The following is a 22824-nucleotide window of genomic DNA, read 5'->3' on the forward strand; positions in this document are numbered from 1 at the left end:
CACCAATGCTGGCTATTATCTGTTCCCCGGTGGCCCTTCCACCGCCTTCCACTCTGTCCCGGAAGTATCCCTTTATTGCCGGGGTGGCCTCGGAAGGCGGTAGAGAGTGTTGCCAGCACCACGTGTAACAAGTCGAATATTGCCTTCCGTTCTGTCTCGTCGCGCTTGTTCGGATTGTAGTAGCCGGAAAATGACCTTAGAACGTCGAGTAGAGTTTGGAAACCACAAAGATGGCGGAAGTCGTCTTGTGGTGGGGAGGGCGGGGGTGCAGCGGCGAGGTGCTGGTGAATCTGCCGAATCTGGTCCGCCAATTCCTGAATCTTTGGATATGGCCCTCCCGGCGAGGAAGCTGCTATCCCTGTCAACCGTTCAAGGAGAGCCTGAAGCACTTCGGTGGCTTTGGAGGTTTGGAGTGTAGAGGCCGACGTCGACGCTCGATAGCGGCGGGATCGTACGGGGAGCATTTTGACGGTTTCGGGTGCTCAGTTCCGCCAATTTCCCGATATCCTGAGAGGGAGGTTGCGACAAGAGTTGGTCGAATACCCAGAGCCCATAGAGGGTCCAAGTGCGCAAGTTCGATGGCCCGTCATGGACAGGACGGGAACGCGGCCTGACGCGGGTTGGAGAATGTGCTTACGCCAGCATTCCAAGGCTCCTGCCAGTCGGATCTCGTTCGCCGGTGTAGAAACGGAATCGATGTCGAAGAAAACCAGGGCGGTTTTGGCGATTTGCGTTCCGTGCAAGGGCGCATAAATCAAGAAGTGGCCGTTTTGTGCGCTCGTAAGTTTGCTTCGGCCGTTCTCGTCGTTGGAAAACTGCTCTATTCGTCACAATCAAGAGCTTCCGGGCTTCCTCCTTCAAGGTTGCAGGGATCACCAGCTTTCGGGGCTGAACCGCTCGAATGTAACGCGGCGGCCTGCGAGGGGCACAACAGGGCGGGGGCCCACTGGTTCGAACCTCTAACTCAAGACGGCGGCCCAGGGACCAGCCACAAAGCCACCTGCATCTCATCCATTGTTTTTAATGGTTTTATCTCGACGAGGATCAGAGATTATCCACGATTTATCTGAAATAACTATCATCTCATTTTCCAAATATTTCTGACGAGTTGTAGATTTCACGACTATCGTAACAACCGTGTCCTTGTCGGATACCGAAAACCTCCCTACCCAGTCGTTTCATTCAGGTAGCAGATAGCTCCACCGTTACAACCTCACGAATTCGACAGGTGTTGTGGCTGGGGAAGGCACAGCGCCACCGCGAGGGACACGAGGAAGAGCCTGGCGGTGGGGAGGCCTTCCTCCATTCCCATCTACCGGTGTCCTCTCAGCGGCCCCAGGGACGTGAAGAAAAAGGGCCATACAATGAAAACGAAAGAAGACAGAGAAAAGAAGAGGGACAGTGTGAACTTGCAGAACTGAAGCAAGTTCAACGAGATGAAGGGAACAAATAGAATGAGGTCGAGCTCGGTGGGAGGGTTACTCAACTCACAACCAACCACGTGCCAACATCAACAAACATGCATGCAATGGAATGGAAGTTAATCTATCCGCAAGCAAGTCGGGAGCTTATCCGCAATCAGTAAACAGGCAGGCAGCGTTCCCCAGGCACTACCTATGAGATTAAGGCGAGACACCACAAGGATAACTTGGCGGGGTCACTCCTTGGCATAACTGACCCACCCAGCAGTTTGGCGGGTCAAGCTCCCTGAACTGTACGTATCCTGTTCTGGTCCCAACTTTGTCCATTCGTCGAATTAAAACAATGGACACATCCAAAGGGCTCGTATTGCCGACTGGAAGGAGAGACGAGACATGTCTCTCGTCTCTTATTATTCCGGAGTCTTGTGGACTCAATGACCGAATTCCACAGCACCTATCCGATGTTGCTTTTTAGACGGCTAAGGCAGGTACGAAGTGAGGTATGATGTAATGGTCGAGGAAGACCGACATCGGCATCGAGAGGCAGCGTCTGGGCAGGTACCTTGTTTTCCCGAGACACATCTTCATGCACGTGCTGTCAAGGAAAACAAACGCGACCAAAACAGGTAACTAACTAATATCGGACATGCGACACGTCCTCGCGCTCCTCAACAAGAAACTATTTGTGTGAGCAAGACCCGAAGTCAAGTGGTGTCAGACGATTGCGCTCGTGACCATCTTTCCGGCGGGTGGAGCCGCCCTTGCTCGGCTCGTGACAGGCGGCAAGGGCAACTCGACACACTCGTCATCCAGATCGAGGGAGAAACGTTTCACCACCATCCCAGAGAATGAGAAAGCTGCACTTTCCAATGCAGGCTTGAATGGTAGCTAGGTAGCCAGTTAAGCAGAGCAGGTATTGCCTGCTCCTGAATGCATTTATGCGCTCTGAGGACAAACTGACTCGAGCCAGCGAGGGCGCCTCCTGCGATGCGGTGCAGCCCTTTGTTGGCATTCCGTAAGACACCTACCTCTCCCGTTGAACCCGATTCCTTGCATTTCGCACTTTTCCGGGGCCGCTTAATGCGTTCTGTTGTTCAACATCCATCCTGCAGAGTAGCGGAAGAAGAGGCCGAGGCATCAGGGGTGCATTCTGGGTGTCCATACAAACATGTTCCGAGTTCAACAAGGCGTGGCCATTTGCTGCCTCGTTGTCCAAGAGGGTGCATTTCCAATCGAGCTTCCAAGGTTCCGCGAATCAGGGCCAGACCGGGACCCCCAGAAACCCGGAGCCAACCATGCGTGGCGGTCAGCAAGCCGCAGATCCCGGGGCGGGTAGCCTGGCACACCTGTGCAGCCTCGCCCCCCAACACTTTGCCTGTGCCGCTGGATTCCGTGCCTGTCGCGTTTGGAGACTCGAGGGAGCGCACGAGAATAGCTACTGCCATCACTATCATCATCGTCGTCATTAGCTTCATCGTCATCCAAGTAGGTCGGGATTGTCCTTGTTCCCTAGAGGCAAATTCGTCCTCTTTTCTCCGTTCCTCTTCCGAGATGACCCGTTCGAGTCGCGGAGAGACGCAATGGTGACCTCCAATGATGCCAATACTGGCCTTATCGTTTATCGTCTCGGCTGGGTGGGTCCACCAGGTTGCCCCAGTTCCATTGGTCCCTCCGCACCGCACTGGGTGAAAGCGGGTCTCCAGCCCCCCAGGCCCCAGGCCTCAGGGCTCTTGCTCCGCCTTCTGGGCGTCCGTGTGACGCATGCATTCCCCAGGGCATAATAAGAACGCCCGCATCCCCCAAGATCCCGTGCCTTGCTCTTTCGCCATCCCCATCCTCATCCTCTCCCTCTCCCATCTCCATCACGCTCTTCCTCGGATATTAAGAAGGCCATCTCGTCGAGTATTTCCGTTCTTATTTCTGTTTGGAGTCGCCGGTTTATCGACTTCGTCCTTCTTTATTCAATTCACAATGAGAGGTCTCGTCGCTCTCTCTTTCGCCGCTGCTGCGGCCGCGGCCCCAACTGTCAGCTTTGAGACGGTCCACGGCGAGGCTGCCCCCATTCTTTCGTCGTCAAACGCCGAAGTCGTTCCGGACTCGTACATCGTCAAGTTCAAGAAGCATGTGGACGACAGCTCAGCCTCTGCCCACCAGACCTGGCTCCAGGAGGTGCACACGTTCCGCGAGACGGAGCGTGCGGATCTGAAGAAGCGCGGCCAGAAGCAGCTGGTCGACAATGTCTTCCGTGGGCTGAAGCACACGTACAAGATCGGCGAGAGCTTCCTAGGCTACTCGGGGCATTTCGATGAGGAAACCATCGAGCAAGTCCGGAGGCACCCCGATGTAAGTTGCGCAACCTAAACCTCCCCCCACATATGCCTACTTCTTAGACTCGGCGCTAATCATTTCCACAACAGGTCGAGTACATCGAGCGCGACAGCATCGTTCGGACGATGAGCACAACGCAAGATCAGTGCGATAGCGAACTTGAGAAGTCCGCGCCGTGGGGTCTGGCCCGTATCTCGCACCGGGATACACTGGGTTTCTCGACCTACAACAAGTACCTGTACGCTGCCGAAGGCGGTGAGGGTGTTGACGCCTACGTCATCGACACCGGCACCAACATTGAGCACGTCGACTTTGAGGGTCGCGCCAACTGGGGCAAGACCATCCCCGCTGGCGATGCCGATGTTGACGGCAACGGCCACGGCACTCACTGCTCTGGCACCATCGCCGGCAAGAAGTACGGTGTTGCCAAGAAGGCCAAGGTCTACGCCGTCAAGGTGCTCCGCTCCAACGGCTCTGGCTCCATGTCCGACGTGGTTGCCGGCGTCGAGTGGGCTGCCAAGTCCCATATCGAGAAGGTCAAGGCGGCCAAGGACGGCAAGCACAAGAACTTCAAGGGCTCCGTCGCCAATATGTCGCTCGGTGGCGGCAAGACCAAGACCCTTGACGACACGGTCAACGCTGCCGTGTCGGTCGGTATCCACTTCGCGGTGGCTGCCGGTAACGACAACGCCGATGCCTGCAACTACTCCCCCGCTGCTGCCGCGAAGGCCATCACTGTCGGTGCTTCCGCTATTGACGACAGCCGTGCCTACTTCTCCAACTACGGCAAGTGCACCGACATCTTCGCTCCTGGCCTGAGCATTCTGTCCACCTGGATCGGCAGCAAGTACGCCACCAACACCATCTCGGGTACCTCGATGGCCTCGCCTCACATCGCTGGTCTCCTGGCCTACTACCTGTCGCTCCAGCCCGCCGGCGACTCGGAGTACTCGCTTGCTCCTATCACCCCCGAGAAGATGAAGGACAACCTCCTCAAGATCGCCACCCAGGGCACTCTGACCGACATGCCCAAGGACACCCCCAACCTGCTCGCCTGGAACGGCGGTGGCTGCAACAACTACACTGCCATCGTCGACGCTGGCGGCTACAAGGCCGGCCACAAGACCACCACCGACAAGATCGACATCGGCACTTCGGTCTCGGAGCTCGAGAAGCTCATTGAGCACGACTTCGAGGTTGTCTCTGGCAAGGTGGTCAAGGGCGTCTCGTCGTTTGCGGGCAAGGCTGAGGAGTTCTCCAAGAAGATCCACGAGCTGGTTGACGAGGAGCTCAAGGAGTTCCTCGAGGATATCGCTGCTTAAGTCCGGCCTCAGCGTGACAAGCGTGATGAGCGTGTAACCTCAGTTTCCTGTTTGGAATGGGACGGTTTTTGCTTTTCCAGTTAGGCTTTTTGGTATTTTGGGAGGCGCATACATGCACCCGGAGGAGTTTCTTGTACTGTACGGTTAACATGGGATTGGGATGCACATTCGAGGGTAGCCGTATTCACTAAATGAATCATAAACTCTCATCCGCCTTCTGAGACCGTGATCAACGACAAGCTAACCATTTGTTTTCGCGTCCATTCAAACTTGCCCCATCTGCCCTCCCTCAGAGATCCGTATGACGCTAACAAGGCCTGGCCTGATTCGAGTTTCAAGTCCTCGCTCCTTCCAAGCGGTGCTCCCCCAAGGAGATATCCTATCTGATGCGCCTTCCCTGCCCACGAGTCTCGACCCAGACTCAAGTTCTCTCTCCCACGATGGCTTCCTGGTCCTCACTGACCTCCTTCCTTAGGTTGGCCAGTGGCCAGTGGTTTCGCGTCGTCGTCACCAGCTGCGCGTTCTGTGCCACTCTAACCGGGGCATCTCATTTCCGTCGGCATAGGTTAGCTACACAGCTTTACTGTTGATTAGTCCCTTTCCGTCGACGACTGTTACCGAACCGCTGTCTCGGTGCAACTGCACTGTTACGCCGACACATATCTTGTTCAACCGTTTCGATGCTGCGACGGCGCAGCCTTAAGCCCAAGCCGGACCTCAAACGCCACAAGTCAACCTCATCGGCGGCACAGGGTGTCATTCTCGAGCATCTCGATCCCGTGCTAGCACACCGGGATGCTCATATTGCGGCCTGGGAGGCTTGCGCGAGAGCCCAAAACCGGACGATGGCCGAGATACCACTGTTCCCCATGACTCCTCAGTCCTCTCCCCAGCATCGGCCGTCAGAGTTGACCGCTGCTGGCCAGGATAGCCGTGATCGGGGTGACGCGCAAGACCTCCGTCGTCGTCAGAGCGTTCGTTTTATGGGACCATGCTCAACCCAGACGGCTATTCGAGGGCCACATGCTTCTGGTAGTTCCAAGGACAGGAACCGCGACTCAACAGACACACAAGAGGGAGGTCATGAAATAAGCAACCAGCCAACCAACGAGGATCAAAACGAGAAAGCACCTAGTCCCCCCAGCAGAGTGCCACCACCAGTTCCCTTACCCCATATCGCCGCTGGCTACCTAGATGCCCTCGCCGCTGCCGAAGAGTACTACACCCCTCAGGACGACATAGCATCCGCCCCATCCTCGTATCGCCGTCTTTACAGATCCAGGTCCATGTTCACCGATTCTCCGGGCAACAAGTCCGTAAAGTTGAAACCGCCTCCTCCCTTAGCGTCTCGCAGGTTCTTCCGCTCAGACCCCAGTGATGTCAAGCCTCCGCACGATGATACGGCCCCTGCTCTGAGAACTCCCAAGTCAATGAGCTTTCTAAGTAGCCGGAGATCTCAGTCTAGATTTAATACAAATCGGGACCGGACTGCCCTGGAGCCAACCCCCTCTAGCTTGTCTGGGGTCCCCGAAAATGCATCATTGATCACCGAGAAAAGCATGCCACGTCTCAGGTACAAATCTTCGATATTCTTCGGTTCCTTGAGTCACCAAGCTGGTCCAAAAATGCACCACAAAACTCTCCGCGGCAGCAGCTTTACGGAAGACCTAGGAAAACCAAGTTCTACCCCTCATAGCCACTCGGAACAGTCAAGTACGCTAAGACTAAGGGCCAGAAATGTCTCTCGATCACTTAGGATCAAGCTAAAGGGCCTGTTTTCTGGCGCCAAATCCGAAGACGGAGCCGGGTCGATTCCCTGCCAACACATTGAGGCCCAGCGAAGTCATGTTACACCCATCCGTACTTCGAGCGCGGACGACAAGTCACCGATTGATGGAGGTGACGAACTCACACGCAGCCCTTTGGCAAGGGTGTCCACCTTTCGAATGGTGCCGCCGGAGCTTGGGCATACCAGCAAAGCAAGCAGGGAGAGTTTGACGAACGAGCAAGACCGCATCGTATCAGATGGCTCGTCACTCACAAGCTGGGTGCACTCCGGGCCAAGCACACTCACAAGCCAGGAACAGCAACAATGGAGGGAATGGGAGAAGCAGCGCCTCTCCGTTATTAGAGAGAACGGCGCCCATGCCCCATCACCCTCTATCCGGAGGCGCGTACTCGGTCCGGGAGTTTTCCAACCTCCTGACAGAGCTGCCAAGGTCCCAGTCGCTGGTGGTCCGATGGTGGACAGTCAACGAATTTATTCTGCCCTCGTCAAACGCATGCAGGCCACAAACACCGAAACCGCTCAGAGCCGTGGACCTGAACGTTTGGCGTTGGCTGGTGAGGAAGTTGGGGAACACTGTGATAAAACACCAGACACCATTCGACATGTCATCCCCGAGCGAAAGTATCTGATGGCATCCCGCGACATTCATACCCCAACACGATCATCAAAGAAAGCAAGTTTGTCTCGCAAGCCCAACCACGAGAATGAAGAAGTCGACAACCGTCATGCCGTGAGCTACGGCTCTCCGTCTGGTCACCAAGGCAGACGCAATGTCGATTTCACCGACGAGCGACCCGCATCTGCTACGGCCGAGGTTGCAAGTCTTTATAAGGGGTCCCAACTAGAGACGGAAATGGACAGCAATAACATAATGATCCAACAGAGCGCTCGTCTAGACTGGTCGAGGGTTTCTGGCAGTCCCGCATCACACCTCTTCAGGGCGGGAAGCCCCTACCGCCGTGCGCTTAGAAAGTCGATGGAAGAGGAACAAAACGCTTGGGCACAGAGTTCGGTCAACGAGCGTGACTCGGACACCGGGACTCAAGTTCACCACGCGAGTGACGGAGGCAACGTCCCCGAGACCGACTCCGACTCGGCCAAGGATCTCGATTACTCCGAGAGTGTCTACTCCTCGGACGAGGTGGCAAACAGAAACAGCGCGGCAAACACTCCAGCCATGTACCGCCCAGGGGGGCGTCGCGAGACTTCAACGGTCAGCTCAGTAGACTGGAAGACCTGGCTGTCAGCCAACGTGGACAAACTCGAGCCCGCTCCGTCCCCATGCAAGCCATCATCGCACGCAGAACGCGCCCTACCAGCCATATCCCGGAAGTTACACACCACTGCCGCCAACCGCTTCCCATCTCTCCGCGGCCACATCCGTGAACAGGCCCAGATCGACGACGACGACCGTGACCGTGTTCGTGACTACAACAACGAGAATGTCCGCTCAGGCGATGCAGACGACGTCTTCCAGTCCACCCCGACCCAGAAACCCGTCCGTAAAACCACACCATCCACCACAACACTGCCATCCACCACAGCAGCAACACCCCTCAGCCCAGTCCCCGTCCAACCCAACATCACCACCAACCCCTCCCCACTCCGCCACTCCCTATCCGCCAACAAACGTGCCACGCCCCCTACGCATCCCAGCCGCAACAACTACGAACGCGGCGCAGAAGTGGGAGGTTGTGGTGGTGGAGGCAACAGGTCGCTGCTGGTAGAAAACGAGAGCCCAACCCGCGCACCACCGCCCCCGCCGCCAATACCGCCTAGGAGCAAGATGCGGCCGGAGCCGTTGCGCATTGTGCGGGCGAGTCCGGGGCCGGTGGGAGGTTACGGTCTTCACCACCATCAGCAGCAGCAGCACCACGGCCTGGGGTAGGGTCGGGGCCGGGGTCGGGGCTTGGGCTTTGGTCGAGGTTGTGATCGTGATCAGAGTCAGGAAGGGCCGTTGGTCGGCGGCGCGATGGCTCGGGCAGCAGCAGCGAGTCCTGCACCGTCGTCGGTGCTGTCGAGTCCGGGGTTGACGGAGGCTGTGCAGAGGCAGTTTGGTGGGCTTGGGTTGGCTGGCGCTGTTGATGGTTCGGGGTCTGGGTCTGGATCAGGTTCTGGGAATCATCAGGCTGTGGGGCGGAGGAAAGGCATTGCGGAGGTTTTGGGGGGTGGGCGTGATGAGAGTGTAGCTTTCGTGTGATGCTTGGCGGGCGGGTGATGTGAGGAGTTGGGGCGAGGTGAGAATATGTGAGAGAGAAGGGACCGGTGTTGGTGATTGGAGTCGAAGTTAGAGGTCCTAGTACGGCGCTGAAGCTGAGCCAAAGGAACCTAGGAGGAGATTCTATCGGGGGTCGAAAACATTTGATGGGCAACGAGACATTGGGTTACGTTAGATATGACTAGAACCTGGGATACTGCGGAAAAGTAGTTAGGTACTGATAACCGGGGGTTTGATTTGGCTTAACTCCTACATTGTTTACGCCTGTATGAGTGAGAGTGACAGAGACTGAGTGTGTTAACGAGTGGGTTTGATCACTTATATGGCCAGCTACTTCCGCTCATCAGTCAAATAGCAGTAGCATTATTGCAACTCCTATTCATAGTGTTCATGCAAAACGTTTAACTTCGACTAGCTGAGAAAGTTTCGCCTAAATACGAAAAGAAGGGAAATGTTAAAGCATACAATTAAACATTTGAGGTAAAAAAAAAAAAAAAAAACCACCGCTATACGACGGCTCTCGTCGAATGATGCACTCCTGGGTGCATCCTACAGGCTCCCGCCTTGGACACGGCACAGGCGGTCATCCACTTGCTCCCACCGCTCGTTGCCGACGCAAGGGGTGCACCAGAGCACATCGTCGGGGTCGACGGCCCGCTTGATGGAGACACTGTGGCCGGGCGGGTAGGTTAGCAAAGGTGATGATAGTTGAGCAGATGGGTGGATAGGCAGCGAGGTAAATAGAGGTGAATACGTACAGTCGCTCGTAGTTAGAGCCCCAGAACTCCTTTTGCCAGTTCGGTTCGCGATAGTCAGCCTGTTTAAGGAGTGGGTGGGTTAGTATGATTATGGGCTTCAGAGGGTAGGGACCACAGGCGCACCTCGTTCATGTACGCGCCCATGTTGGGCGCCAGCTCCCTCAGCGCCGCCACGCGGTTCTTGAGCCGCGCCTCTGCGGCCGTAGAAGCAGCGGGGTCGAGAGGGTCGAACGAGACGGCCGTGGTCGAGTGAATGTAGGCTTTCCGCCAAGCCGGCAGAACCGCATTCCCACTGCAGCCCCTCGGCTTCGCGTTGTGCACGCCCTTTCCGGAGACTAGATAAGCCGTCGACACATCACCGTCGGTAAAGCGCTCAAACGCCTCGGAAAGTCTAGTCAGATTCTTGGTCAGGGCGTCTCGGTCGAGGAGTCTGGAGCCGACATGGCTGCTCTCGCCGGCCGGGGTAGTGTCGTAGTTCTCTGAGAACCAGCCGAGAAAGGACGGAAACGACTTGGGCTCGTAGTATATTGTCATGAACAAGTCGGGCCAGGTGTCCTTGACGTGCGCAAACACGGGTTCCCACAGCTCGCGCAGCACCTCGGGCGACGAGTTCTGTATCACGCCGCCAAAGATGAGGCCACCTACGGTGGTATTGCCGCCATCCAAGGGGTTACGGAACTGGCGGAAGACATAAGAATAGCCGGACAGGCCCTTGTCTCCCATAGACGGGAGCTGGCTGAGGACATAAGCGGTCATGTCAAAGATAGGGCGTGGGTCGTCGATCTGCGGGGTGGCGATGATGGCGGTGACGGACTCCAGTTTGGGAGTTGGGAAGGTCTTCAATGTGACGGAAGTCATGACGCCGAAAGTTGAGCCGCCCCCCTTGTCAGGGATACCAGGTTAGCTACGCACAGGATCAGAGAATGGGAGGGAGACACTTACACCGCGCATGGCCCAGAAGAGGTCTTGATTTTGGCATTCGTTGGCGGTTACGATCTTGCCATCCGGCGTTACTACTTCCATTTCGAGAACCTGGTCTGCGGCGAGGCCATGGCTTGGTGCCAGCAGACCGTGGCCAGCGCCAGTGACATAGCCGCCCACCGAAACTGTTTTCCCGCCGCCCCCGATAGTCGTCTGGTTTAGGAGGTCGAGGGCGCTGTACAAATCCCACATCTGGGTACCGGCGCCAACAGTGACGGCGGTGCCCTTGATGGTGGTCTTGCACCGTTTCGGACGGAATGAATCATGGGTCTTGATGTCTTTCATGTGGTGCGTCCAGATAGAGAGCGAGTTGGGAGCCACTGAGCGGCCAATATAGTCGTGGCCAGAGCTCTTGACGATGAGTCTGACGTTGTGCTTTTTCGCTGGGTGAAAGGTTAGTACCAACACCGGAATAGGGGTTATATACTTCGTATAGGTGGTGTTCTCACCAAATTGGACGCCGAGCTGGACGTGACGCGGCTCGGTGGCATTTATAACGAAGACAGGATATCCTTGACCGCTGCATGGAGTATTCTCGAATGGAAGGCAGGAGTCGTTGGTCCATTGGTTCCAGTCGACTGAGACGGGGTCTGCTTGGTGGAACTCGTAGGTTGGCCATCCTTTGCGGACGGCTTCGCACTCTGTGGGGTTGTAGGATCCTTGTCCGGGATGGCAGACAGCTCCTGGAGGAGTTGGTTGCAGCAGTCTTCCGGCAAGGGACTCATTGAGGCGGTTCCAGTCCCGGGTCGACGGCCAGGATGGAGTTCCGGGGACAGCTTTGCAGGAAGGAGCCCTGTTCTCTTGCCTCGAATCGAGAGAGGGAGTCGAGGGAGTCAGTCCAGCAGTCACAGCGAGAACCGAGGAGGCAAGCTGGAGAGCGGAGACAAGACGACCGCAAGTCGGAGACATGGTGAGGGAGGAGGAAGATGAGAAACAGGGAAGGAGAAGAATGGGGGTTTAAAGATGATGGAGTATTGCGAGTATGGCAATTGCAACCCTGCAGGCTGCAGAAATCAACAAACTGTCAAGAGTGGGGTGAGGAAGGTATGATACCCGGAGGATCTGCTCATGGTGTCCATTTCTCCTTCCCTCTCCGGGTAACGCCAGTCTCGTTATATATCTTCCATGATGCCTTGGCACGTGGTTGCGCCCTGAAAGAGCCTTCCGTCACTGGAATTGCAACGTTGTGGCTGCCCACGATGCAAGGGTCGGTCGTATTGATCGCTTCCGCCTCCCGTTGGACAAGCTTCCGAAAGCCATTAATGGACCCACCCCCCGTCAACCCCAAAGCTTGCTCAGCGCGTCGGTAATCCGGTGGAGCTTGAGGCCGACCCCGCCAGAAACAGAGTCATCCACTGGACTTGCCGCATTCAGTTGCGACCAGCCATCTCATAGGGCACCGCCGGTGATTTCCTTCCCGGGTTTCTCGGCATCTCCACATAATCAACTCCCGCCGCCATGGTCAGGACATCCCTTTGCGACGGATACGGTAGTCTTGGCGGATCCGGTTTTGGAGTTTCTACAAATATTCATCATGGTCCATGCGCGATCGATGAATGAAGCCATTGCGTATTGCGTGTCCCAGTATATCGTATATGCGGCCCCTATAGCCTTGTCTTGTCGAATCATGGCAAGCAGGGAAGCCGTTCGCGAGGAACACCTAATTCGGCCATGTGTTGCCTATGAATCTGCCTTGTCGTCGTCATCACATTTGTCCACCCGGCCAAGAAAAGCGCGCATGATGGCTTGATTGGGTGGTTCGATTTTGTGTGGGGTCGAAGAACGCGTGGATCTGATCTTGGGGGAACTCGGGCATGAACCCGAGGGATTGGTTGCCGATGCCAAAACCGTCTGAAGTATGTTTCGTACCAAGTCAATCTTCCCTATCTGTTTAAAAGGGTTCAGAATTGGTCGTCATCAAGACAAGGAACCGCATCTTTTGGGCAACCACAAAAGAAGCTGTCGCTTTTTCCATGAAGAGCGATAACTACATGCACCCAGCGCAATGTTCGAACAAGTATGACGAAGGAAAATGCCATTGACACGGCCTGACGCGGGGCGCCAATTATTGCCGATGGAGACGTAGAAGCGAAGCTAGGGCCGGAACACATGGCCATGCTACGGAGCGAGGTCAAGGGAGAAAAGCACGAGCGCGATGGATCAGCTCGGAGATGTTGGACCTAGATGGGTGGTTATGGCTCGATGGCCTTGAGATGGAATCCAGTCCCTTTTCAAATGCCCAAAATTTAGAATTCCTCTTTTCCCTAGAATAGGTAATGAAGATGGAAGCTTGAATGTCTAATTGACTCAGTCATATCCCATTAATACGTGGAGAACTTGAGTTAGGTAGGGAGGTTCCGAGGTTCATACATTGAGGTTGTCTTGCCCATGATGACCTAGCCTAAGACCATGTTGCTTTGCGGCATCGTGGACGAATTGCGCCGCAGTATGCGCCAAGAAGACCGTCTGTCCTTCTTCTTTTGCGAGGCCGGTAGCAAGAACGCCGAGGGTGCTGCCGCCGTCCTGCGCAGCATCATCTACCTACTCGTCAGCCAGCAGAAATCACTTGTCAGCAAGGTGCTACAAGAGTACAAAAAGGTCGACCCTAAACTGTTCGAGGGCCCAGGGGCTTGGTATGCCCTGCGCGGTATTTTTCTGAGCTTCTTTCCGGAGCTGCGACAAGAAGACACCGAAGGCGTGACTTATTTCATCATTGACGCGCTAGACGAATGTGGGGAGGATCTCGAGAGGCTGGTGTCCTTTATCTCTGAAGCGTCAAGGCTTCCTGGCGTCAAGTGGCTGGTGGCCAGTAACCGTCGGGCAGACGTGGCGAAGCATCTCAAAGTCGGGGAGACCAGGCTGCATCTAGACCTAGGCGACTGCACCGCCGAGTTAACCCAGGCCATTAACAACTACATCGATTGGTGCGCCTCGAAGCTGGCGCACGGTTTAGAGGGCAACGGCCTCCGTGAACAGATCCGTAGAAGCTTGCGAGAGAAAGCTGGGACGACTTTCCGGGAAGTAACACTTGCCCTCGCAGAGCTTCAAGCGGTGCCCATCTTTGAACTGCCAGAGAGCTTGTGCAGACAAGCCTCGGACCGTATCCAGCACCTGAACCCGGAGACTCGCCACCTTTGCTGCAGCGTCCTGGCCACAGTTGCCATCGCCCATCGGCCCCTAAAGCCGCAAAGAACTCCACGCTCTGGCTGGACTTTCCTTCAACGATACCGCCGAGGATATTATACGTGAGTGCGACTATTTCGGCATCAAGGGTCTTACTTCATTTTCAGTCAGCCAATCGGCAAGGGAGTTTCTCTCTAACGACCGGCTTCTGTTTCCCAACGGCTTCGAGAACGAGCACTCCCGTGTTTTCATGCGGTCCTTGACGCTTATGGAAGCGTCGTTACATCGCGACATGTATAGCCTCTACGATTTCGGGTTGCTTGCTGTCGATATTGAGGTCCCCGAGCCTAACCCGCTGGACGCGGTCGGCTACGCCTGCGAGTACTGGATTGAGCATCTTGTCGCGAGTAACTACGACGGCCCCGATATCAATGACGGCGGTGCTCTCTCCGCATTCCTTGAGACGAAGTAACTTTACTGGATGGAAGCTCTCAGCCTTTTAGGTGCGATGCGAGCCGCGCTTGGATTAAACTCATCAGCTAGTTATCTCAAGGTAATAACCTTATGTATTTATTTGAAAACCCTCCTTCCCCCCCATTTCCCCACGGTTTCTCCCTTTACCGCCGCTTCTTCCTCTTAGCTCTTCCATACAGCTCAACGTTATCCAGCCACCTTACCACTAACGAATTAACATTTGTATAGCAGAAGAAGGTCGCAGGCCGGTTAGCTAAGCTAGTGGCCGATATACAACGCTTCATCGAATATCATGGGCAGTCGATTATGGTGTGGCCCCTCCAGACGTACGCCTCGGCGGTAATCTTCGCCCCATCCCGCAGCATCATGGGAGAACTCCTCCGTTCTGAGAAGCCGAACTAGGTAGCTCTGGATGATGAGATACGAGAGGGGCACTGGAGTGCATGGGCCCAGACGCTGGACCTAAGTGATGCCGAACCCGAGGTTGTTGGACCGGTCAACTTCTCTCCCGATGGTGCCTGGCTGGCTGCCGCACTAAAAGGGAATTACAATGGAAAGACGGTACAGAAAGTCCGGGTTTGGGATATGGCAACCGGGAACAGTGTCTGGACCCTCGAAAATGCGAGTAGCTGGGTGGCCTTCCCCCCTAACCACTCCCTACTAGGGACCATCACTAGCCCGGGAGAGGTCAGATTTTGGGACCTAGCTAAGGGCGTCTGGAAAGATCGTATAATTTACGGCTTGAATACTGCGGGTGCCGCCTTTTCGCCTGACGGTGTCTGGCTGGCCGCCGCAGACGGAAACCGTATTTGCGTCCAGGATTGGGCTGAAGGGCGCTGCACGAGCTGGTTCCGGCATGAGTCGACCAGTTGTCCCTTTTCACTTGCATATTCGGCTAACGGTGCTCGGCTTGCTTCAGCGCATACAAAAGAGGTACGGGTATGGAATCTCCAGTCGCGTAGTCTTCTCCAGTGCATCAATATGGCAGATACCAATTTGATCGCATTCTCTATGGATACCGCTAGCGACAAGCTTATATTGACGAGCAACGAGTCATTAGCGATATGGATCCTCGAGACGGGAGAACTCATCAATGAGGGGGCATTTCCCTCTGAAGTTGGAGCGGTGACTATCTCCGCCAACGGAATTCGTGTTGCGCTAGTACAGGACGGCCTGATCATGACCGGGGACAAGGCACAGTTACGCATGCAGAGGATTCGCGACGACAACCAGCACGTCCGGTCGCTCGTCTTGTCACCCAACTTTAACCAGATTGCATCGATCGGCGCATTTGGACTCAGGCTCTACTGGGCTAGTACTGTATCCAACGACTTCTGCAACGTGGTGCCGAGGTGATTAGAGACCACCCCGACAAAATCAGCCTCATCAGGGTCTCGGCCGACGGCAGAACGACAGTGTCGGCCTCGACAAGCATGATAAAGATCTAGGACTCCACTACACGCAGTCGCCCGCGCGAGATCCAAGGACCCTACAGCGGCATCCTCGATGTAGCGCTCTCTCCAGATGGCACTCGGCTTGTATCTATATCTAGCCGTCAGGACGCTGCTATCTGGGACGCAGAAACTGGAAGCCGTCTCCAAACCATTCCAGATTCTGGCCTCGCAGCATCGTTCTCGCCCAATGGTGCTGATGTCGCCCTGTTGACAACAACGGGAAAGCTCAAAGTCTGGAGCCTCGCGCACCAGAGATACACCCGGGTCTTTGAGCAGCCGGCGTCTGGTGAATCTGCGTCCGGGTCCGTCGCGTTTGCCCCGGATGGCCGGATCACGACGTCGTTTGAACATATGATTAGGGCCTGGAAGATGTTTCACCGGTTGCAGATGGAGACAATGGCGGACGATGCCGCGGCCAAGGCGCTTGTTTTCTCGTCCAATGGCCGCCAACTCGCGGCCTTGTACGCCGACAAAATCAAAATCTGGGACCCGGCGAGGGGATGTTGCCTCCAGACGCTTGACACAGGCAGATATTGCGCCAACCTGGCAGCCTTCGGCGCGGCCAGATCCTGGCTTTTGACCGACGTAGGTCTTGTCCTCCTCGACAAAACGCCGACTGAAAACGGGAATGGGCAACGCGAGCTTCCTCAGCTTCGCTATCAGGGCTACGGGGTCGACGTCGAAAGCGGTTGGGTTACGTGGGGCTCGGAGAAAGTACTGTGGTTACCGCCGGCCTACCGCCCGGATAGTGCGGCGGTAATCCTTCCAACACCTGAAGCGTTGACGCCGTCGGCCCTTGTTCTGGGTTGTCGATCAGGTCGAGTGGCTGTGCTCCGGTTTCCGACTGGGTTGCTGCCAGGTCTCAGCAGCTAGAAACTGCTGTCGTGGTGGAGGGGTTGGGACCGGAAGGCTTCTGTTCTGTCTAACTGTTTCGTGTAGCTGCTCTGTGGTCTGTGGTCTGTGGTCTGTGATCTGTGATCTGTGTTTTGTGTATGGAATGTGGGAGGAAGTCGCAGTCGGGAGGGTCGAGTGTGGCTGACTGCTCATTCGCTGCTCCTTTGCGGTCGACCTCCAACCTGCGTCGGCTACTGGGTCTGAGGGATGAACACCTTTCAAACATAGCCTGTTGGTTGGAATGAAAACAAAAACAGGGTCGGCCAGTTGGGCTCTTTCTCCCCCACACCAACTGCCCTCAAGCTGAGAACGACGCCGCAAACAGCTCGTCGCAGTTTCCCACACGCCGCCACACCGGCGGCCGCGCAACTTAAGCGACAGTTTCGGTCCCCCCACACTCCTGAGCCGCGTTTTATTGGTGTGCAGCCACTCGAAGTTGACACCTCATCATCACCATGACCATCCGGTGAAGTCAGCACTTGACCTCGAGTATGATCCAAAATAACAAGTCCAAGCTGGATATTGGGGACTACATTTCATTCTCATTTCTCTTTTTGCTTTTTCGTTTCTTTTTGCTATTTCCTTTATTTCTTCGTGGTGGTGGGTGGTGTACGAAGAAGTACAGAATGTGAGAGTGTTCGGGGGTTCGAAGGCGTAATAAATGACATCCCGAAGCGTCCATTGTGTATTGTCTGTTCCTGGTATTTATCGCTCTTGGCGTGGTGATCTTGGGTCTCCTGAGGCCACATGCCAAGCCTGCCACAAGCCATTAATTACGCACCTCCCCTCCCCCTGTCAGCCTAAGCCAAAGGCCAATGCCAGGTATTACGCCGCAATTTCTCTGATGACATTTTTTGTTGGCACCGAACCACGTCTTTCACAAAGGGGCGCCCATGACAACCATCTCTTCACGTTGGGACGCAGTACACTGGGGATAACTAGCACTTGTCGCTTTTGTAATCTTGTAATCCCGTGGCTCCCGAAGCGTGTATCCCCCCACGAAACCCTGGCACACGACCCAGCGCTACCTTTAAGCCACCCCTACCTCCTTTCACCATGAACGCCATCCAGCAAAAGTGCCGTCCGAAGCACCAGGTGCTCGTTCTAAAATGCTATCCACGGACTGCCAAGGGCGCCGTCGACGTTAAGCCGAACTCTAGCGAACTCAGCTACCTGCTGTTTTACGCCCAGTCACGGCGGTCCAAGATCCAGAAAGTTGGCAGCTTCCTCGAGAAGAAGACGGCCAGCGATGTCTGGCGCCAGCGGATAGGGTAGGCAACGCAATGGAATTGGGGCGGCCATACTAGAACATCCTTAGGCTAACTTTGCCACTCGACAGGAATGTCCAGGTCACGCTACAGATCCTGACTGCCCTGATCGAAAAGACGCCCAAGGACCTCCCCCTATTCGCATCGTGCGTTCTCCAGATACTCGAACAGATCCTCAAGTCTCGCGACATCACCATGGTGGAGTCGTCCATTCCAACATTCGAAGCGTTCTGTACCCACCATGACCCGACTTCCCTCCTGGCCGACCAGGCCTACTTGCGCCAGTACCTCGACGTCGTCCAGCAGTACGCTTCTCTCGCCTCTACGCGCGCCTTCGCCGGGAAACTCGAGCCTAGCAAGCCCATTGCCCTTCGCTGGAGAAACACGGGCCTGAAGGCCATCAAGAGCGTTGCCTCGTCTGACAGCCTCTCTTCCGTCGCGACTCAGCAGTACGATTTGGCCGTTCCCATGATTCTCGAAAACCTATGGACTGATAACGAGGATTTTCTCGACGTCTTGCACCAACGGGCCGAGATGGGGGAGAAGCTGGGTGGCGCGCTATTGCGGAGACGGACCAGCGTTGCGACGGTGCAGACAGCCGAGAGCGAGTCCAACACGAACCCCATCGCGCTCGCCGACACTGCCGTGGACATGGACAAGCTGGCCGAGGAGGACACCGGGGTGTTGGCGATGGAATGTCTCAGACAAATCTTTGTGGCTACAAACCGGTCACAGGTTCATGCCGCCACGGTGGCGCTCCTCAAGTTTATTCAGGAGCGCGTGAGCCAGCAGGAGGAGGTTGTCAGGACGGACTCTGACGGGCGTGACAGTGGCTGGGCTGTCAAGATGTTCCTCTTAGCCGCTCGGTGGGCCCCCGTTGCTGACCGTTTCACCATCCTCGTCACAGCGATGGATTCGCTCGCCCAGCAACCCCTGACCGACGAAGCTCTGCAGCAACACATCGTACTAGCAGCCATGATCGGTGCGCTCCTGCGATCCGATATCAACCTGATAGGCTTGAGCGTGATGGATGTCCTGCTCCAGCTCATTGCCCACATTCGGAAGGTGGTGCAGATGCCAGGGGATCCGAACAGCATGCGGAGCGAGCCGCATCTCCCAGGGGAGCCTGATCCCCGTGCACAAACCGTTCTTCAGTTCGCCGACAAGGCAGAGCAGGCCGTGGCTGAACGCAAAAATGTCTTGTTGCGGCTCCAGGAATGTATCGGAGACTTGGCCACCCATGTCTACTATGCGGACCAGATTTCCGACATGATTTCCACCATCTTGCAAAAACTGAGGCCTACGAGGTCCAACAGTATATCGGGCTCGCCCCACGGGGACAAGTCCGACACCCCCAAATCGTCCGTGAACGCTCTTGCTGATGAGCATCACGCCGATTCTTTGTTCGCCCTCACTGTGGCCAAGATCGCCGCACTGCGAGCCATCAAGTCGGTCCTCCTGGTGGCCAACCCGCGGACCAAGATGAGCGGGAATCTTGGCCTGTCAAGGAGCCACGTCCCGATCCAGATTTGGGATGGCACCCAGTGGCTGCTAAAGGACCAAGACGGCCTCGTCCGGAAGGCCTATGCGGACGCCGTGATGACATGGTTGGACCGCGAGACGACGAGCGCCGATTGGAAAGCCAGGGACGAGACGGCTCGGCCCATGCTCAAGACCCGGGAGCTGCAAGGTGCCGCGCTCGCGAAGCGGGCCGTATCGAGTGCTTCAGCCCGCGAAAAGCCCGTCAAGGTGCCCCGGTCGCATTTCTTGCAGCTCCTCCACCTGGCTATCTACGACAACGCCATCGATTATATCGACTACGAGACCGATATTCTGCTTCTCCACCTTTTGCTGGCGAAGCTCGTGGACAAGCTCGGCGTGAACGCCGTTCGCTACGGCCTGCCCATGATCTTCAGATTGCAGGAGGATATCCAAGATGCCGAAACACCGATCCACAAAGTCCGGCTGGGAAGTTTGGTGCATGGCTATTTCTGGATGCTCACCGAGAAGTTTGACTTTGAGGGGACGGTCATAGGGCGGGCGATCCACAACGAGATCGTGCGGCGCCGCAGCAAGAACTTTTGGGTCGATGGCGTCAACCTCCCGGTTCCTCTCCTCGACCTGATTGGGACGCCGGGGACGGTCCAACGTCAGCCGAAGCTCCCATCCGACGAGATCGAGTCGGAGGCCCTGCTCCCCTTCGACGAGCGACTGGCGCTGGTGGAGTGCGTATGCACGGCATATCAAGAGCAGACCACCTCGCCGCCGCAAAGCCCGGCCGCTAGTCCCGGCCGCAGTTTCTCGCACCCTATGCTAGGCTCGACGACCAGCGCCATCCCCAGTATCGAAACGGAGCACGAGGTTCCCGATCATATCCGCGAGCAGATGCTCAGCGAGTGGACCCGCGAAGCCGTCCTCGCAGCTGTGCAAACCGCAAGCAAAACCGCATCCCTCAGTGGGTCTCGGTCGGGGACCACGGGGACCAACCGCTTGAACGCAAACGGCGGATTGGCAGCGAACGGGCACAACCCCAGAGCGGAAAGGTCCTCGCCGCACGGCAGTGGCACCAACCTCCGCCCGTCAACTTCGCCAATGGGAGACGCGATGCGCAAATCAAGCCTCCGCGGACACTCGCCCACTCCCGCCAGCAACAACGGCGACGCCAAGGAACAAGTCACCTCTGTCGAGCAGCTCAAGCTCGTCCTGTCAGGCCACCTGCAGCCCCCACCAACCATGCACGGTCCCACCACCTTCCAGCACGACGACTCCAGCAGCGACAGCCTCGTCAGCTACGACATGACCCCCAGCGAACTCTCCTTCAACCCAGCCACCCTCCCCGGCGCCATACCCGATCACCACCACCACCACCACCACCACCAATCTCCCCCCCAACAACGCCCCGTCTCGCGCGACCGCAAGGGCTCCGTCTCGGCCTCGGCCAGCGCCGGCGGCAGCGGCGGCCCGCTCAACTCCCACCCCACACCAGACGACATGTACAACAACAGCGAGTACGTCAGCGCCGACGACGGCGACGATGACGACGACGACGCCGTGCCCCCCGTCCCGCCCATCCCCACGGGCCTGATGGCCGAAGGCGGCGGCAGCCCCAGCGGCAGCCCTAGGGGAGGGCGCCTGCCATCATCGTCATCATCACCGTCAAGCAAGGCACAGCAGCAGCACCAGCAGCACCACGAGCGCGCGGCGGCGGCGGCGGTGGCGGCGCTGCGGCGGCCGTCGACTTCGAAGAGGAGTGTTAAGAGTAGGGGCGGTGGCGAACACCGTGCGCTGTCGAGCTCGTGGGCGTCGATGGGCGGTGAGGATGAGAAGGCGCCTGGGATGGATCTGAATGCGTTGTTGAAGGGGATTGATGCGCATGTGGGTGAGGACCAGGGGCTGGGTGGGTTTGGCGGCGTCGCGAGGCCGCCTTATTAGATTCTGCTCGAGTGGTTGTGGTCTGTTGGTGTGTTGGTGTTTATGCTTGGACTACGGTTGAGAGTGGTGTTCTCGGCTATGGTTTGCTCTGTCTGGCATGCCCGGCTGGGGAACGGTGGGCTTAGAGGGAGTTGGCGTATGTTTTTGGCAAGGCGAAGCGGATATTCATAGCATGTGTATTGCATTTGGTGGTTTGGGGATACAGGGATACATTTGGAGACTCTGGTTTGGGGTTTGGTTTTGCGCCCATTCTGCTGCTGTCCTTTGTTTTATCTGTAGAAGTTATTGATTGTTTTCGGCTTCTCAATCGGATGGTTCACTCGGAAACATGGTTGTTTAATGAGAGGAGTCGAGACCTTCACAGGACCGAGCATCCTTGGTTGTAATATGCTTTACAAAGAACTTTGATAGAACTCTGTCGGCGTGGTAGTCAAAGCGTATACATATAGGCACTAGCGCTAGATCTTTGATTGCCATTCCCGGTGAAGCAATACATGGTCCAGCTCTGACTCCAGCACAACAACACATTCACTGTTTCCCCTTCTCCTCAGGGGCCCAGACCAGTTCAAACACGAGCAGGTGACGTCATATCTCACCGCCCTCCAATCGGAGAATTTCCAGTCAAGCTCCCCTTGCTCGCGAAGTTCCCTGCTCACGGCAAGAGCCGAGCCGAGTCTGTTGCCAAGTTAGAAAATGTTTCTCGAGCTGAAAGTATCGAGACGGTGGTGATCAACACTCCACGACCCCTTTGGCACATGTACCCAATTCCACGGTGTACATACCCGACACCCAAATCCTCACCCCCTATACCACCACTACAGATCAAAGGCTTCAACATGGCGCCCGCAACACGATTATGCCTCCTCCCGCTGCGACCCATCACGTCGGCGGCGCGGGGTACCGCCCGAGTTGCCGCCACGACTAACGTTGCTACCCGGTCGATACATACCATCCCCGCCCAGTCAGCTAAAGTCGTCCCGGTATATGGCACCGGCCCGCCGCCCGAGCCGCCCCAGCCGAGCGCCGAGTTTGCCGCCGAGGTGCGGAACGAGCGGCTCGCCCGCCGGAAGCGCTAGGCTGAGATGCTGCGGGAGGTCGGGGACATTAAGGCCATGCGCAAGGAGCAGTAGGCGCAGCATGAGAAACAGCAAGAGTATGGGGTTAAGCCGGCGGGGGTGCTGAAGCGGCGGTTCTGGAAGGATGTGCATGTGAAGGAGGTTGACGGTATGCTTTACCCTCTCCCTCACCCCCCGTCTCCGTCTCCCCCTCCCCTGCCCCTTCCTTTACTATCCCTCCTTTACTACCCTTAACTGGTTTCCCCCTTGACGGTTGCATGGACGTGGCCCCTAACTCGCTGCTATC

At 56.5% G+C, this 22824-nt stretch overlaps 7 protein-coding genes across 7 annotated transcripts in view; 5 read left to right on the top strand and 2 right to left on the bottom strand.

Moving 5' to 3' along the window:
- The window catches only part of CHGG_06379 (uncharacterized protein), a gene marked incomplete at both ends in the record, with an annotated part of 11449 nt that extends 10985 nt beyond the window's left edge, over positions 1-464 (bottom strand). Inside the window, one exon of the mRNA XM_001222473.1 lies at positions 4-464. Coding sequence (XP_001222474.1) covers positions 4-464 — 461 coding nt within the window. The remainder of the gene's footprint in view (positions 1-3) is intronic.
- A 2928-nt stretch (positions 465-3392) lies between these two features.
- CHGG_06380 (uncharacterized protein) lies at positions 3393-5071 on the top strand (the record flags this gene model as incomplete). Its single annotated transcript, XM_001222474.1, has 2 exons — positions 3393-3764; positions 3839-5071. The coding sequence occupies 2 exons, from the start codon at positions 3393-3395 to the stop codon at positions 5069-5071; spliced, it is 1605 nt and encodes a 534-aa protein (XP_001222475.1).
- A 440-nt stretch (positions 5072-5511) lies between these two features.
- Positions 5512-8748, top strand: CHGG_06381 (uncharacterized protein; the record flags this gene model as incomplete). The annotated part of the gene is made up of 2 exons (XM_001222475.1): positions 5512-5596; positions 5666-8748. The coding sequence occupies 2 exons, from the start codon at positions 5512-5514 to the stop codon at positions 8746-8748; spliced, it is 3168 nt and encodes a 1055-aa protein (XP_001222476.1).
- Positions 8749-9627: 879 nt separating this feature from the next.
- On the bottom strand, positions 9628-11726 carry CHGG_06382 (uncharacterized protein; the record flags this gene model as incomplete). Its single annotated transcript, XM_001222476.1, has 4 exons — positions 9628-9748; positions 9837-9895; positions 9960-10718; positions 10779-11726. The coding sequence occupies 4 exons, from the start codon at positions 11724-11726 to the stop codon at positions 9628-9630; spliced, it is 1887 nt and encodes a 628-aa protein (XP_001222477.1).
- A 1500-nt stretch (positions 11727-13226) lies between these two features.
- On the top strand, positions 13227-16741 carry CHGG_06383 (uncharacterized protein; the record flags this gene model as incomplete). The annotated part of the gene is made up of 4 exons (XM_001222477.1): positions 13227-14062; positions 14112-14408; positions 14855-15766; positions 15880-16741. 4 exons carry the CDS (start codon positions 13227-13229, stop codon positions 16739-16741), a joined length of 2907 nt encoding a protein of 968 aa, XP_001222478.1.
- Positions 16742-17818: 1077 nt separating this feature from the next.
- Positions 17819-21462, top strand: CHGG_06384 (uncharacterized protein; the record flags this gene model as incomplete). The annotated part of the gene is made up of 2 exons (XM_001222478.1): positions 17819-18033; positions 18102-21462. The coding sequence occupies 2 exons, from the start codon at positions 17819-17821 to the stop codon at positions 21460-21462; spliced, it is 3576 nt and encodes a 1191-aa protein (XP_001222479.1).
- Positions 21463-22298: 836 nt separating this feature from the next.
- Positions 22299-22824, top strand: part of CHGG_06385 (uncharacterized protein) — a gene marked incomplete at both ends in the record, with an annotated part of 1437 nt that continues 911 nt past the window's right edge. The window contains one exon of the mRNA XM_001222479.1: positions 22299-22502. Coding sequence (XP_001222480.1) covers positions 22299-22502 — 204 coding nt within the window. The remainder of the gene's footprint in view (positions 22503-22824) is intronic.

This window comes from Chaetomium globosum, genomic scaffold (genome assembly GCF_000143365.1).
Source record: "Chaetomium globosum CBS 148.51 scaffold_3 genomic scaffold, whole genome shotgun sequence".
Classification (NCBI taxonomy): domain Eukaryota; kingdom Fungi; phylum Ascomycota; class Sordariomycetes; order Sordariales; family Chaetomiaceae; genus Chaetomium; species Chaetomium globosum.